The sequence below is a fragment of the Mixophyes fleayi genome, chromosome 5, assembly GCF_038048845.1.
Source record: "Mixophyes fleayi isolate aMixFle1 chromosome 5, aMixFle1.hap1, whole genome shotgun sequence".
Taxonomy (NCBI): domain Eukaryota; kingdom Metazoa; phylum Chordata; class Amphibia; order Anura; family Limnodynastidae; genus Mixophyes; species Mixophyes fleayi.
Genome location: NC_134406.1, coordinates 12,043,324 through 12,061,095, shown reverse-complemented (window position 1 = coordinate 12,061,095; position 17,772 = coordinate 12,043,324). Strand labels below are relative to the sequence as shown.

Below are 17,772 nucleotides of genomic sequence, written 5' to 3'. Positions count from 1 at the left end.
TGTAATACTATGGTGATGGGCTATCACTAACACACTGTTTCTACTAATCCTATGCCTATATCATTCTGTCTTTTATATGTGCAAACTGGACTTATACCCTTGGTCCTAATAGACCGTCCAGCAAACGTGGAACTTTGATTCATTGACTATATTATTTCCCCACTGAACCTGGGATAAATTCCTAGTAACACACCATTGTGCGCCGTATCCTTGTTTGACTTTCCATTTGACTCTGGACTTACCCACCTATTATAAGGAAGGCTGCCTCCATATGTGGAAGAGGTGTATGTGTGGACTTTCTCTATACTAACTTTATACAATACTGCTGTGAGCGCCATTGTTTATTACGTTTTTGGATATATATATATATATATATATATATATATATATATATATATATATATATATATATTTCATACTTACAAACTTTTTTAAGTTGATCTACGGGAGATCCAGGTGGGAGGTGGGCGTGCAGGGGCAGAGCTAGACGAACTGCAGAATTTTGGCCCCGCCCCTGTGTCGCAATGACGCAAGCACGTAATTTTAACAAGGGGGCTGTCCAAAATGATGCGATTGCGGGTGAATTTCATCATGGAGGCTTCTATCCTGCCCACTTCACTAGGAAATGGGCAGATGTGGGAGAACACCCTGCTTTGCCAGGAGTCTGGGAGGCCTACCCGAATTTCGGGAGTCTCCGGAACATTGCGAGAGTGTAGGCAAGTATGATATATTTAAAATAAAAAGTGGTGGCAGTCCTTTTGTAGGCTAAACCAAAGTTCACAAGAATGCAGTCTTTTAATTTACTAATAATAAGTGACTGGTGCATATCTACCAACAATCTTTGGGGGTTCTTTGTAGCCCAAAAGTATATGGGCTGCAAAGACCCCCCCCCCCCCCCCCCCAAGGGGAACGTCAATAAAACATCTATTGAATAAAAATATAAGTCTGACTGTTGACTTATCAAGGTAAACTCTCTACTCAGGTGTCTGTACATTCTCTCTTGAACCATAATTTAAACTCTGCCTTCCACGCCCTGTCTGATGAACCTGTGTTACCTATGATTAAACTATGTATATTAAAACAGACACAATAAGACAGTAGCCACAGGAAATTAATAGTTAGCCGGGACCTGGAGACAATATGGCGGCAGGAATGTAGTTTGAGAACTTGACATCGTCAAAACTCAGAGCTTCCTCTGTTGTTCTAATAATACACTACATAAAGTCGTTGTGAATAAAATCTAAACTCCAGCTATTATTTACAACAGCTTTCCCTTCAAGTCAAGTTTTGAAATATATTAATTCCAAAACGCCCATAAAATCAATTGGCAAAAATATAATAGTCATTAATCATGCACAAGCAGTGAATTAACCACCCTTGTGTTAAATAATTTTAAATAACACCCCGTCTGTGGCTCCTATAGCCCATCTTCTTTAGGCTGCAAATGATTTTGAGAATTTATAGAAAACATTAATGGGAATTGCAGTGTGAAAAAGCAATTTTTCATAAAAATATTACAAATGAACAAAGCAAATTATATCAACTTTGGGAACATTTTTAAAACATTTCAACTAATAATCAAGTTTGGGGTAGAATTCTCTAGGCTAAGATACAACAAAGTTGTACTTGCCTTTGATTGACAGGGGCAGCAGTGGGGTAGATTAGCCATCTATACCATAGCGCGCTCCACATATAGATACAGTTTTGTTTTGCTTCATCCAATGGGGACATCAAAACAGAGCCAGGAAGAGGATAATAACACCACCGCCACCACTGCTGTGTGCATCATCACGTGGCAGGAGAGAGAGAAGTGGAGTGTTGGCCAGTGAAGCCTTCAGGGGGGGTGGAACACAGTGAACCCCGGTAACAGTGCACCAAAGGCAAATAAATCTGTGTATTTAATCATATCTTAGTGACGTTTTTGGGATGTAAATCTTTTTTATGACTGGTATCAAACCTACAACTTCAAAAAAAAAATTCTACAGCAGCGGTTTTTTATTTATGAAGCCAAGTCAACAACAAAATTCTACACACTTTCCTTTGTTCTGTATACCTTGTGCCTCCTGCCTCATCACCTCATGCCTCAGTTACTAGTTCCAAGTGAATTGATAGACTGCAATCTCAAATACAGCGTATCAGACAACTAATTGCCTGCTTCTACAGCAGGTCTGGCCAACCTGTGGCTCTACCAGCCCCCAGCATGCTTTGCCATTAGATGGCCAGTTGACAGCTGGCAGGGTATGCTGGGACTTGTAGTTTCACAGCATCTGGAGAGCCACAGGTTAGCCAGACCTGCAAATTATGAATTAAAGACAGCGACCTAGAAGAGCAGCAAACTCTCTACTCACCCAAATGTAACAGGCACACAGCAATAGAGGCCAGTACGGAGCGAGTGCACTGCAGGGTCTCAGTTTTACGCTCGTCACATATACACAGGAGCACACAAAGGGATCATTCCCGCAGTCCGATGACTTAGCCCAAGTCACATCAGCCAAACAAAGATGTATACTTGGCATTACTAAGAAGAAACTAATTCCGCAAAAACACTTTGGATATTACTTTTAAATGAGAGTGGCTACAACAATGTAGACCCATCAATTAAAGATTCAACCTTTACCGGGAAGACTTTAATTAAAAAGCAACAAAACAGGGCTAGAATATCACGAGCAATTGTAAACCATTTAATTGACATCGAGACTGAAGGAAATTAGTTCCCAGGCAACACATTCAGTACTTAGGTAAGAGATAGAAAAGAGCTTATTAAAAAGTCAGCTTTATCTAATTCTGACACGGAGGTCCGCAGCCATGGCGACGCAGCGTCCAAACTGAAATCCATCTAATGAAAAGGAGGCGTGTGGCCTGGAACCAAACAAAATATCAACTCTTTAGACGCAGCATTAGAAAAGCCTACGATGTCAGTAGCAGCTCAGCCACCAGGCCAATTAAAGACACGTCAACGTCACGTTCACTGAAGTCAAGGGGGAATGACAACTACTTTAGCCGGATTGTTATTTAATACAATTTATACGAATCTTTGGCACTTTACATTAGCTGTGCCCTATGTGTCATTTCTTTAAACAGATCAGTGCTAAAAAAACAGCCACTGTCTTATTTCAGATCAAATAAACGACTCGACATTCTACATAGACAACATTGACTGCGTCTTGTTATTAACAGAGCGTTACGCCAACTGCTGCAATACATCTGAGCTTCTGCCTAGAACTCTACTGAAGCACTGCAAGGCCATTATAACACAGGAAATATAAATCAGTTTACGCCTTGCTGGTGGTGGGGTCTCAAGTGTCACTCGGGAATCTTAGAGGAGGATTTCATGTGATTTACAGCATCTTTATACTTATCAAACCATCCAGAGACTATTTGTGCCCTGTGGGTGCGACACTCATCCTGGAATATTGGCCTTTCAAAAATAATAATAATTATTTAATTATATAATGCCTTTCTCCCAATAGGATTCAGAGCACTTTACATTGTTGCAGAGTATGAGGCAGCCTGCTATTCTTAGGAATTATTCACGTCATTCCCTGTCCCACCGGAGCTTACACTCGACTACATTTTTGTCGGAAGCCAATTAACCTACCAGAATGCCTTTGGACTGTGGGAGGAAACTAGAGCACCCGAAGGAAACTCAAGCAAACAAGGGAGAAGATACAAACTCCACACATGGGTCAATTCCTATCATGGACTTTTGACCACAGCATTGTGAGGCAGCAATGCTAACCAATGTGCCACTTTACTTTAATGCAGGCCTGTCCAACCTGCGGCCCTCCAGATGTTGTGAAACTACAAGTCCCAGCATGCCCTTCCAGCTATCAACAGGTTGTCTACTGGCGAAGCATGCTGGGGCTTGTAGTTTCACAACACCTGGAGGGCCGCAGGTTGGACAGGCCTGCTTTAATGCTTCTAAACACGGTGAATGCGATAGATCTTTGCATTGTGCTCTAAAGAGGAAAAAGGAACTCGGTAAATGCAAATCACAGCATTATGGAGCTACCAAAACCGCTCGTCACGGGAAACAAACACTCACCTACAGCCTTCTTTCTGTATTTCCCAGACATGCACTCTGGGAGTATGACTCATGTAATCATGTGACTGCTTTCCTCTAATCAGCAGGCTGCTCTCTGTGCTCTTTACCCCGATTCACTTACAAAAGTGCATTTTTGGTGGTTTATGTATTTGAAGCACAGTAGGGCCTCTCTCTGAAGACTGTACTTTAGGACACTGTCAGCTCACTCCACAAATGAATATCTGCAGTCCAAAAATTTAGAGCTGCTCATCTGTTTTGCCTTTTATGTCAAATCAATGCATCGGCACTAAGGTTGGGGAGATACTCTTGTCCACAGATCTCCCAGTTGGTGATGATGTTTTTTTGCTGTAACTGTCCATCAGGAAACCTTCGCTAGCCGAGTCTTCATCGCTGTAGTTCTGCCAAGTGTGCTCCAACCAGGTCACATTACACTAAATATCGGGCACCTTGGCCTGTTCTGCCCAAATTTTCACACAGTTGAGGGTATATTTTCTAAACTGCAGGTTCGAAAAAGTGGAGATGTTGCCTATAGCAACCAATCAGGTTTTAACTTTCATTTATTTAGTGCATTCTACAAAATGACAGCTAGAATCTGATTGGTTGCTATAGGCAACATCTCCACTTTTTCAAATCCGCAGTTTAGTTAACATACCCTTTGGTATTTTAATAGAATTGACTGAGGAACCACAGCTCTGTAAGAAGCGGCTTTCGATATACTTTATATTACTTACACAAGATTTTCCTTTATTTCGGCAGGAACCTCCTTTGCGCGTAATATAGGAGTAGGATGATGCTTAAGAGATGGTTTATTAACAAATCTCTCCATGGCAACACTAATCTAGAAATATTTTGCGTTGCTTATGTTTTTTACTGAATATTTGTAATAAAAACAAAAGTAGTAAAATAATCTATACTCCAGAATAAATGTCCCTTCTAAATGTCTTCAATAGGCTGCAATCTACCTTAGCGGAGATGGCTTTAGTGGAAAGATGAGGAACCAGGCTTCTATGTTAATCCATACATCCATAATTCGTTCTTTAAAAATGTAAATGACCGAGAAGCAACAAAATGAATCTATAATTACCCATCTCATTTCCAGAGCCGAGCAACTTAAATAGAAGGATTGATGTATTATGGATCTCAATGAGGAAGTCACTTTGATCTTTCAGGGTTATTGCCAGCCGTAGAGACATTATCAGAGTCATCTCTTGCAGTAATAAAAGTGCACGTATGTATTTACATATGGCTGTAATAAGTACCAGTTTTGTTTTGCTATAACAACAAACAGGTGAGGTTTTACTGTGAAGCAAAGAAGACGTCTGTTGATCCAGGCTATACTATAAATATTGTTCCTGATGTTGGTCCTATCTAATTCACTCAGGCATTCTGGTATCTGCCAGATATATAGAGGTCCACCAAGGACCAAATACACTGGCTATGTTCTGTTCTGGCTTTAGCTGATGAAGAAGTTTATTTGTTTCAAGTGGGTGGAGCTTAATCCCCATGAGAGCTTACTTGTGCAGAAATATGGCAGCTTCCACCAAGCAATTATGAGACCGTGATAGCGCCAGATGTTTCAACACCTAGGAAAAAGTTTAAATAGCGCAGTCCCCACTATTACTAGTATACCACCACTCCAGTTAGAGTTTAAAGAAGTTTGACCGCCACAGAGGTATGTTAAAAGTTCCTTAGCATCTACAAAATATATCCAAATATTTATAAATGGACAGACAGTTACACCTATATGGAAGCTAGCGGTAAGTTACTTAGACATATCTTACAGAAAAACTACCCACTTTCAAACTCATTAATTTGCTATTATACGCAGAGTGCTATCAGACCAATTCTGCAATTATAATGCAATTATTCCTCCAGCATAATAATTAATTGTTTTTAATAGTCCCTATAATTCATCAGCTGTGTGCGAGTACAATAAATCACGTTGACTGGTGTGGGGGATAGGGTGGGATAAGGTAAACCAAAATCTTTATAACCCTCGGTTTTAGTTGGAAAACATTTTAAAGTGTTCTATTTTAGAACTGCTAATGCACTGATGTTTTCAGCTTAGCACCATGTGACCAGTCCAACCACTTTATAAAAGGTAACACAACTGACCCCTTACCTTGGAGGACGAGGGCTTCTGCAGAGATCTCTCCGGACCCGGAGTTCACGCACTCTTCGTTAGGATGCTTCTTGTTGTAATGGCGCTTCAGTGACCCGGGGATATTGCAAGAATAATGGCATAAGGCACAACCGAATGGCTGCAAGTAGATATAGAAACACATACTGTCCGTGAGTGCCATGCAGAATGCAGAGGACAGCTTGTAAACAGTGATAAACTTAATATATTCAACAAAAGGTCTGCTTAATACAAGATTACATTATGCATTTATTAAAGCTTAGCCCTGAAATTATATCCGTGGAAACATTATGGATGCCTGAATTTACTTACCAATCAGAATGGAAAAAACAGGTTGTGTCGTTGTGTTAAATATTCGATTACAGAGAGAAAACAGGTGTGAAAATAAAGTCAATTTGAGAGCTTGCGATATCTCTTTATAATAAATTTAGAAAGTGAGTTTATAACACCACCTCACATTCTCAAATATAAATTGCAATTAAAACACAACATTTCCATTTTAAAAATAATCGGCTGGAGCCTTTCACCATCCCAATTATAAAGCGCGACGGAATTTGCTGGCGCTATATAAATAAATGTTGATGATGATCTCTCTATCCAACAACCCCAACTTTCACTATCTGGACCCCACTTCAGACACCACCTAATAGGTCACCAAGAAGGTTATAATGTCCTTTACAATGAATGAGGATTAGCCATGACACCACAGAATGCGCAGTGAAGTCTAACCCATCTGTAAAATCTTCAAATCGTAAAAGAATTTTGTCGTTTTCTTCCATTTCCATCATCATTGCGGCATTTACTGAATCACGGACTCGCTCACCAAAACCATGCCGCATTCATTAACTTTCCTTGTCAAAATGTGAAATACAGTGACAGCTGGTTAACTAATGTTAAATATATTTTTTTATTCCATATTAACCGTATATGGACCATAAAAAATTAACTGAATTTTAGTTATTCCTTTTTGATTGGAAATATGTTTCCAGACTAGTGATTGGCAACCTGATACACTTCGGGGCCCACATGGGCGGCCCTCTAACCTACAAAAGGGCCGCACGTTACCCTTAACCTCAGTAATTATTTAAAATAATACATTCAATGAAATAAAGAGACACCTATCTGTAATAACATAACAGCAGACATTTTATACAAGTGTTACAAGCTGTAACAAACACATCTGACAATAAAGCAGACAGGATCTGGGGCCGCAGGTGACGGCTCAGAGGGGAGTCTGTTGCCCATCACTGATCTGGACCATTCCACTTGTAGCCGAAACTGTTCTGATAGTTCGTACAGTGGTTCGTAGATTGTACCTCTGCCCACAATAGTGAATGTGGAGCCCCAACCATAAAGTCCATAAATACGAATTTGTATTATCAATACTACATACTTGCCAACTCTCCCAGAATGCCCGGGAGACTCCCGAATTCCGAGTAGGTCTCCCGGGAAAGCTGACAATTCTCCCGCATCTACCCACTTCCTAGTGAAGTAGGCAGATTTGAAGCCTTCATGATGCGATTCTTCGGGAATCGCATCATTTTGGCTTGGCCCCCGTGCTAAAATGACGCGTTTGCGTCATTACGTCGCAGGGGCGGGGCCAAAATTATGCGATTCACGGAGCCCCGCCCCCTCTACAATGAAACTCCCGGAGGCCGATCGCTAAAGGTTGGCAACTATGCAATACAATATTTATAAAAACGTTAAATGAATGGCATGTCATTAGTTATCTTTAGATTTTTTGCAGTTTTACAATAATTTAAAACAAACAAAAAAAAACCAGTAAAAATACACTTATTTTGTAGCTGTCTAATAACCTTCAATAAAAGTAAATTTTACAACCCGAAATTAGTTTGTACATTTTACAGTTTCCCCCTGCAGCAAAAAATGGATTTTCCAGGTGCAAATTTTGCACTCAGGGGTCGAATTTGCTCCTAACTCTAAATCAGCCACATAATAAACTGGATGAAAATCTTGTTTAAAATAAATCCCATTTGATCAAGTCCTAAAAGAGACAAAGCTGAGAAAAATGTGTATATCTAGTGTGTAAAAACCTGTTTGAATGACGACAATCTATGTCGTGGGGGACATTTCTCCTTTTTAGTTAAAATAAAGTAGTTATTCCTCATTGTGTCTGTTTTTCTCTTTATAATACATAGAAAATGAGTGTATAACATTGGTGCCTCTATAAGGAAGCTATTTGTATGCCCATAACAGCACACATTAAACTATATTATTGAAAAAAAAGTAATGAAAATAAATATAAGAAGAAATTTAAATCCATTAACTATTGTGAAAAACACTAATAGTAAGAAAATAGTTGCCATTTATTCGCAGTTGTAATGAAGGCAATTTGTCATATTCAACTCTGGGACCACAATGCCGATCTGCACGCAGATGATAACATACTGAAATCCGGGAGTGTGTGAGGACTCCCCCAGGGGGAATAAAACCACAGGTTTAGACAGTATCTCCCCCCATAAACCTACAACCAGTATTTTAGCACTGCGAGTCGGAGACAAGCCCCTCGTAGGTAATTCATTCAAAGCTTTGGCTCTAGATACCGGGCAGCTGGCTGGCTGCTATTATCTAAGGATTATGTAAACTGTCACTATTTCTTTGCTGCAATTTGTCATTTCTTTTCAGACGTGTTGCTGACAGGTATTCAGTTTGCAGGTGCATTATGCACGCTGCCGGGAACCTATTCAGCGCGTCTCGTCTCCAAGTACGGAGGTTTCTATAGTAACGGTGTAAACCTGAGCATTAGGAACACTCTAATGGCACGTTAATTTCTATGTGTCCATGTCTTTCATCTGTTCTCAGCATACGATGTGCTGCAGAACGCCACCGACACAGCTGTGAGCTGACCCGCACCAGTAGTCCTGTCCAGCGTTCCGTATTACTCTGCGAATTTGGCAGTCCACGACATAATTAAAAATGCATTTGGCTATCAAATACAATTTTTAAAGACCCGCAGCATAAGACAGACTGTAGAACCGAATTAAATTACGTGGCTTAAGGGTACACAATAATTTCATACAATTATTGAGCCAATCACACGATAAAAGGCGGTTTGGTCAGATATGGCATTTGTGTGTACGCTCCGACGACCATGGTTTATCGTACCAAAGCACATTGTATCGTTTGATTTCGTTTTATAAACTTTGGAAAAATCACAAACAATGGAACAATGTCGGGCAAATGTGGAAGCGTGTACCAACTCAGGATTGGCAGCGTAGACAGGTATCTGTAGAGTGTACAGTCATAATCTGTTCAGCAGATGGTTTTGACAGATGAAGATCACAGATCTGACGGTAAATCATGTAGGTGTGTGTATACATGAATCTGCTCATCGGGATTTTCAGTCGTTGGTAACATCGTTACAGAAATCACATCTGCAGTAATTTTCTGTAGTGTGTACCCAGCTCAAGTCTATGGTGGTTTAGAAAGGAACAATAATGTGTACTTTTAGGAATATTTAACAGCCTGCAATTCCCTCCCTCTAACAATTCACTAAACGGCAGTTGTCATTTTGCATCATCGACAAGTCGGTCTCCAGGGTCTAGACTGATGGATCAGAAGCGACACTGCTAGTAGCCTGACAACTCCCTCTGTTGAGTTAGAGACATCACCGCAAGCACAATGCTGGAGTTAGAGTTTAGTAAACATCCTGCGTGAGTTTTATAGCACGCTGTATATACATAAAGACAAACTATAAACTGGGACTTCAGTTTTTCCCTCAGAATTAACAATGTCAGTTGTTTCTTTTTAAACACATCAACTATTCTCAAGTATGATCCCGACAACTTTTATCAAGTGAATGCATGAACGATGGCATTGTGCCACAGTGGTTAGTATTGCTGCCTCACAGCGCCGGGGTCATGGGTTCAATTCCAAGCAGGACCCTATCTATATGTGTGGAGTTTGTGTGTTCTCCCTGTGTTTGTGTGGGTTTCCTCCAACATTCCAAAAACACAGTAATAAGTTAACTGGCCGATGACTGTGAACTCCACTGGGCCCTGGGACTGTTGGGAGTGATTAAATATTCTCTGTAAAGCGCTGATCAATGTAAAAATGATTTACAGTTTATCTTATGGCAGTTGACGGATAACACCGTCCCTGCCATATTCTGCCTGATTTAATGAAGGACTTATATCGTAGTGAAAGAGAACAAATCAGCACAAGTTTCACGTAAGGTTTTCAAAATGTCCTCATGTAATGACTCAACGTCAGTCCGACACAGGGGACTCGTCCCTGCAGGGATCACTTATAACATATGAATAATACATCACCCTGTGGAATGCAAAACCTGTGAACAAAAATAGCCTTATAAATAGGATTCTTTATCACTGCAGAAAACTAGTCATGAGATGAAATGACTTTAATATCATATTCTTGGAGAGAGTCCATGCATGGTATAGTAAGAAAAGAATGCATGTTGTATGTGTCACCCCCACTGCAGCGATGCCCCCAAGCCCCCAGCCATAGTCATGACGACCGGGACATCACTTCTGCTGCTGTCGTCCCGACTGTCTGCTAGGCAACGGTCGGGACGCTCTTCTAGCATTCATTAGCTCCGCCTCCCGGCAGGAGCGGCAGCCGGGCGCGTGCACATTAGTAATATTGTAATTAAGCTCCCCATGGGGCTGATTACCACAGGCTGGCTGCGTGGCTCATGATTGGACAACTTTTGTATTTAAGGCAGGGAGGGCTTAGCTTCCGTGTGAGTTATAGCGCTCAGTGTGTTGCAGGAATTGCTGACCAGCTTACCTGTACCTCTGTATACTTGGCTATCTGTGACCTGATTACCTGTTGTGACCTTAGCTTGTTTTGTGGACCTTGCTTGAACTCCTGTGCCCTTGACCTCCTCCGTGTTTGCACCAAGCCCTGACCTTTGCCCTATACCTCGACATTCCTGTCCGCTACTGATCCACAACCTTGGCCTGTACCCAGTTCCTGCCTCCAGTAATCCGGCTCCTCTGCCCTGCGCAGTTATACTGTTAACCTTCTACTACCATAGAGTTAATTCCTGGGGGCATCCGAGTACCTCCGAACATATCTAGTTCTATGGGAAAGGAAAAGACCTCTATTAGTCTGGTTCTAAATGCATATCAAATAGCCGTGTCCTAACAGTATGGGGTTTGTATGTAATCTGTGACATGCATGACACCATTATAGTATCATATGATGGTATAAACAATGCTAGTAACACTGCATATCAAATACGCAGCGGTTAATGAGAGCTTGTGGGCACCGCACCGATATCCATGTAGCCAACTTGGGTGGAATATAGAAAAATAGAGCAGCGTCACCCCATTTACATGTGTTCTACTAATACATGACACCACTGGGTAGGAGGTTGTACTGTTATTTCGTCTTGTCTGAATGTCAGAGCTGTGGGGGAGTGGGGTCTGAGATCCAGACCACATACCCCCAAAATCACCAGACCAATGTCTGCATTATTTCCTCAACTCGCTTTAGCCAGGAATAACATGATTTCTTTATTTAAACCTAATAATATATGCAAACAGATATGGCGCTTATACTCTATTAGATCTCAAAAATAACACAAAAAAGGTAGTCCAGAATCTATACGTATTATTAGAGTCCCAAAAAAATGTCTTCAATGTTCATATGGTCTCAACAAAATTTGATCCCAAAGAGAGGGTGTTGTATATCCGGATATTGTTTTCCACCAATGTTCATACATATAAATAAGCAGAAAAAGATTGTGTTACTACGTGTTCACTTATCACAGATATCTTCCTGTGTAAGTGTATTTTTCAGCGGGGAACTTCTGGTCACACATGGTGATAATTAAATACCTTTTATACCACACGGGCATTATAAGGTTTTTTTGATCGTAGTAGAATATAAGTGAACACGGAGTAACACAATCTTTTTCTGCTTATTTATATGTATGAACATTGGTGGAAAACAATATTCGAATATACAACACCCTCTCTTTGGGATCAAATTTTGTTGAGACCATATGAACATTGAAGACATTTTTTTGGGACTCTAATAATACGTATAGATTCTGGACTACCTTTTTTGTGTTCTTTTTGAGATCTAATAGAGTATAAGCGCCATATCTGTTTGCATATATTATTAGGTTTTGTTCATCTGTACATACATAGATAGGTTGTATGCTAGCAAACAGAGGCAGCTAGTATACCAGTCAGCGCAGACAGATCCATCTTTGCAATTATTTTATGATTTCTTTATTATTTTGTAGTCTTCCCAAGGCAATTATACATTCAGCATTTGTTTTGGCAACATGTCCAGAAAACATCCTTTTATCCAATTTGGATTTTATAGGGAAAAAAAGACAGGGCGAAAATACGAATATCTCTGCTTTCACCTAGTGTTAATCTTACACAGTTAGTTCCACCACACAATTGTAAAGAGAAATTGTATTTTAAAACTTGCAATGCTTATAGGGATATTTAATGTGTGCTTTATTACAGATTATATCACCAATAAGTGTCACGATAAAGGATATATATATATATATATATATATATATATATATATATATATATATATTTATTACAAACAAATGCATGACCTTACTTATATTAACATTGGCTCAGCAGCCTTTTTACTAGACTCGGGGGCTACCCCTCCTCTAAGGAACCCCTAATGACGACCTCACTGAAGAACTTCAGGGTTGCCCACAACAGTGCGTCCGGAGATTAACACCCTGGTGCATCAATGGGATAAATAAGAAGCAATAGATGTTCTTTTCAGATTGTATGTTTTGCATTATCCGGAATTCTGTAGCCAGATCGGTCAACTGAACACAAAACCTAGAGGTTATCAAATTAAACACTGGAGAGGTAAAACCCACCTCCCCCCATACAATTTCTGGACTGGACCACAGATTTAAAAAGAACCAAACCATTGAAAGCTCTACACTTTGCATAGTGGCAGAATATTGGGTCAATTTTGTTTACAGATTAATCAACACCATATTTTATGATTTGGTTGAATATTTAATCATTTTACATAAGATTTAGGTGACTTTGAACCCTAATTTGTATATTAAATTCAGCAGCAAGGTTCTAGGATAAATGTGATCTGTAATATTAGCTGCTGGCAGTGATTAGTTACCTGTGCAGTACAATCACAGGAAGTCTGGATTTGGTTGGCTGAACCCTAAGATTGCAGCCATGCAGTATCTTACTAAAATCCCTTAAGACTCATCCGAAGCTGTAACTAAATCCTGGATTCACACTGGGCAATGCAGCGGACCAGTGAACTTGTTCACTTTCATATTAAGTCATTTTATGACATTTTTTAAAATATTTAACAATCACTACAGGAATGGCCATTTCAAGTATATCTCCAATTGCATCATCAAATTTGCTGTAACTTAACTAGAAATTCTTCTCTCAAGTTATTGGTCATGTTGGGTATATCTGCAACATCCTAAGCTAATGTAAATGCACGGTGGGACAGAATGGACCGCCTATGCAACTCTCTCTGGGCTTACTTTGCCACCGTTCCCTTTCTTTATCCCAATTGCGCCCTCGCGGTAAAAGGAGGGGCTTACAATGCTGCCACCACTGGACTCCTTAACGGCATCCAGAACCGTGTTCCTTTAGGGTAACTGATGCTGAGAGTGTACCCGGGCTGGTACCCCTGACCTCTTCCTATAGATTAGGGTTGCTGTGGATGGATCCCCCCTGGCCTATCACACTGGCCAGAGCTGCCAGGTAGTGGGCAGAGTAGTGGTACCAGAAGCTGGTACAAACTTCAGAACAGCCGGGAACGAATTAGAGTTGGTAGGTCACAGGAAATTACAGCAGGGAAGAAGTTGTCAAGCAGGTCTTGAAGCAAGCGATGTTTATTTAGCTTAAGTGTCCTGACAAGGACAGTTCACACTGGTTGAAGGTACCAGTGATCAGAAAGTCAGATGGAACAATAGTGATACATTTCAGTACAAACCAGTGCTGTTTTATACAGATTTGGACACAACCTAGCAGGGGATAAGCCAGCCCCCTGAACCCTTTGCTGGCCCAAAGAAGTCCGAGTTATTTTTAGTATGAAAATGCAATGTTTCAAAACATGTTTTTTTATTATTATTAATTTTTATTTATAAAGGCGCCACAGGGTGTCCGTATCGCCGTTTTTAAATGTAATGCAAAGCTAATAAAGTTTACACTAATCTGCTATATCCCAAAACCTTCTGTGTGCATTTTTCGGACAGGATCTGAGATGCAGGATACAAGCCACACAGACAGAGAGGCAGTGCCCCCCCTCCCCCCCCTGCTGTGTATACAGGCCAAACAGACGTGTTGGAAGCGGAGATGAAAAGGTCTAATTAACATGAGGGACTTTCTTTAAAAAAGTTATACAGATCCAATCATGAAATCCTGTCTCGGAAATTACAAATCAATACCTCAGAAACTAATGCATTTCCTATACAAAGTGCCACACAATATAATACAATCAGTACAGTTGCAATGATATAAATTAGCTCCCTGCGCTGTTTCCTTTAAATAAATTTATACAATGAGTTATTTATAAGTGATCCCGCCACACACGGGTATCAAGAAATATACAAACACTGCGGGATGCTAACGATGTGGTGGAGCGGGAATAGGGACTAAATAACCAGTAAGCCTGGAGACCGTTAAGACCTATTTGTTCTTGCAACCTATTCCAAAAAGATACCGATAGGTTAACTGGTTGCTGACAAATATTGACACTGGCTTGTGTGCATTTGTGTGGTATGGAATTTAGATTGTAAGCTCCGATGGGGCAAAGGACGAATGTGAAGGATGGTGTATTCTCTGTATAACGCTGCGTAATATATTGGCGCTATATAAAACAAAAACAATAACCACCACCTGTGGAGTAAAGGAAGTTTATTTCAAGGAGGTTATATGACACTGTCCCATGTAGAATTATAGCTGTGTGTATAACTATTCCTGAGCATTACCAATTTTTTTTTTTTTTTAATTTCTGGATTTCAAAACTCTTTGGATTAAAGGATCCAATTTAAAAGATCATTCATCTGTACAGGAAATATTTAACCCTCTACCGCTCCAAACATGAAGGTAAATCTTGGAAACTGGAGGAGAAAAATGGTTTGTAAAATACAGAATATTTAGTAAATAACTCTCTCCATGTTCATTATATATATATATATATATATATATATATATATATATATATATATATATTGAACATGCAGCAAGCGCTTCAATGCTAAAGTACCATCAAAATATGATTATATATACACAGAGATATGTTATTAACAAATCTTTTGTTACAAGGTTATTCAGATCGGGGAGATTGATATGTTTAAATGAGCTGTCCGCCCAAACTTAACACTCTACAGTATCCTATTCCCTTTACACCCACCTAAAATCACACCACGATCACATTATTGCCAGAGAAAAATGAGGATTATTAACAAAATCTCTGTATTGTATTTAGAATAGAAAATAATGGAAAATACCTATATTAAGCATGAGAAAACTGCACAAGCAGAACAATGTAAATACTTTATATTGCACCGGCTTTAAGTGAACTCTGCATGTATTTGAATTATTCATCATCTGTAATTATTTGCTTAATTCCTATTCAGAGTGTTTAGATTTCTGTTTAACATGAGAGGAGTTTTAGGGCTGTACAACATCATGTTCATTAAGAAACAAATGTAAACTGACTAATGGTCAGGACTAACGATAGACGCACAGGCTCTGTATAACTGCAACATGAGCAGACCTGTGGCTAATCCAGCTGAACGCAGGAAGGTGAATAATGTACAGATCTGTCTGTTCACTGGTCCACAATGTTCCCGATTGGCCAAATGACATAGACATGAGCAGCACTGTGGTTAGCATTGCTGCCTTACAGCACTTGTGTCATGAGCTTGATTCAAAACCAGGACCCTATCTGTGTAGAGTTTGTATGTTCTCCATGTGTTTGCGTGGGTGTCCTCCGGGTGCTCCAGTTTTCAGTGCGCCACCAATTATGCAGCGGTGTGCAGAGATTATTTGTCTTTCACTTTAGCTCCTGCCCCATTAGAGCTTACAGTCTAAATTCCCTGCAGCACATACACACAGACTAGTGTTAATTTTGTCAGCAGCCGATTAACCTACTAGTATGTTTTTGGAGTGTGGGAGGAACCGGAGCACCCAGAGGAAACCCGTGCAAACACGGGGAGAACATACAAATTACACACAGATAAGGCCCACGGGTTGGGAATCGAACAAATGACCCCAGTGCTGTGAGGCAGAAGTGCTAACCACTGAGCCACCATGCTGCCCATGAATGATAAATATTCTCTGTACAGTGCGATATAAACAATAATAAATATGATATATACATGATACATTATATACATGTAGACACATGGGAAATGTTTGAACATTACCAGTATGTAATACTTGTGCAGGAATGTAGACAGACACGTACTGTTGGTGAAATTCATTCTTTTTTTAATGGACACTTCCCGCTCAGTGATACGTACTATACATCACTGGCTGGTAGGAAGATAACAATACTACTTGTAGAAGTATTCAGAGCTAATTGGACAAATCCGCAATATGATTCAGCTTGGTTATGAGCAGTTTATCCTAACGGAGTCTTGACAAAAGATACTGTACATTCCTATTACAAAAACGATAGGTCAGTTTCATTGCGCAATACAATTCAAATAGAAATATATAGATACACTGGAATCACCATATTACTAGAAAACAAGGATTTTCATCCTAAGTAGTACCCCTTAAAGGATAGAATATTATGCTTGATTGAGATTATTCAGTGCATGTAATTTAAATAAACTAATTTGAAAGGGGAGATAGATATATATATATATATATATATATATATATATATATATATATATACACACACACACACACACAGCGCCAACTGGTCGTACATACTATTTGATAGTCCACCGATTTCTCCTGACTGAACCACACTATGCACTTCTTCACATTTAACAGTTTTTCTAACATACTAACATGATGTTCAGCCCCAATTAGATCACACCGGTCCATGTGCTGTTACTGACACCGTGTCAGTCACATTTACATTACACTCCAGGTCAAACATACTGACATAGTCTACATCTTGTCTGAACCAATTCTTCTCCTGCAGGGTTACATTGCTGATATGAGCAGAAGAGCTTTATCTAACAGAACAATCTTTACAAATGCTGGAAAAACGCTGAACATCTGTAGTCCAGAAGAGAGTACGACGATCTGGAGGCCGTATCTCCAAGAGGACATAAATTAAAGATGACCAAACAAGGGCTGCTAGCACGGTGCATGTTTTACATCCCACAACTTACCAGGAAAGGTGAAAGATACTCAGTATGTGTAGCTTGGAGTGGAGAAGGGAGGCGCTGGGTGTGAGAGAATCCTTCACGTAGATCAAGGTTCTTAATAAGGTTAAGGAGGAAATAATCCCACGGAGAGATATGTATTAGAACAAGAGGACAGACACTTAGACCAGAGGGTAGCTTGTTCAGTGAAATTAGTGGTACACTGTAATTACTGAAAAAAGTAGTAAACAGGTGGAATAACCCTCCAACTGAGGTGGTAGGGAATTTAAACCT

The 17,772-nt window shown here is 40.0% G+C and overlaps 1 protein-coding gene across 1 annotated transcript in view; it reads right to left on the bottom strand.

The window, feature by feature from the left end:
• The window catches only part of ZFAT (zinc finger and AT-hook domain containing), a 109,536-nt gene that overhangs the window by 24,143 nt on the left and 67,621 nt on the right, over nucleotides 1–17,772 (bottom strand). The window contains 1 exon segment of the mRNA XM_075211684.1: nucleotides 6,168–6,306. Within this exon segment, the coding sequence (XP_075067785.1) occupies nucleotides 6,168–6,306 (139 nt within the window).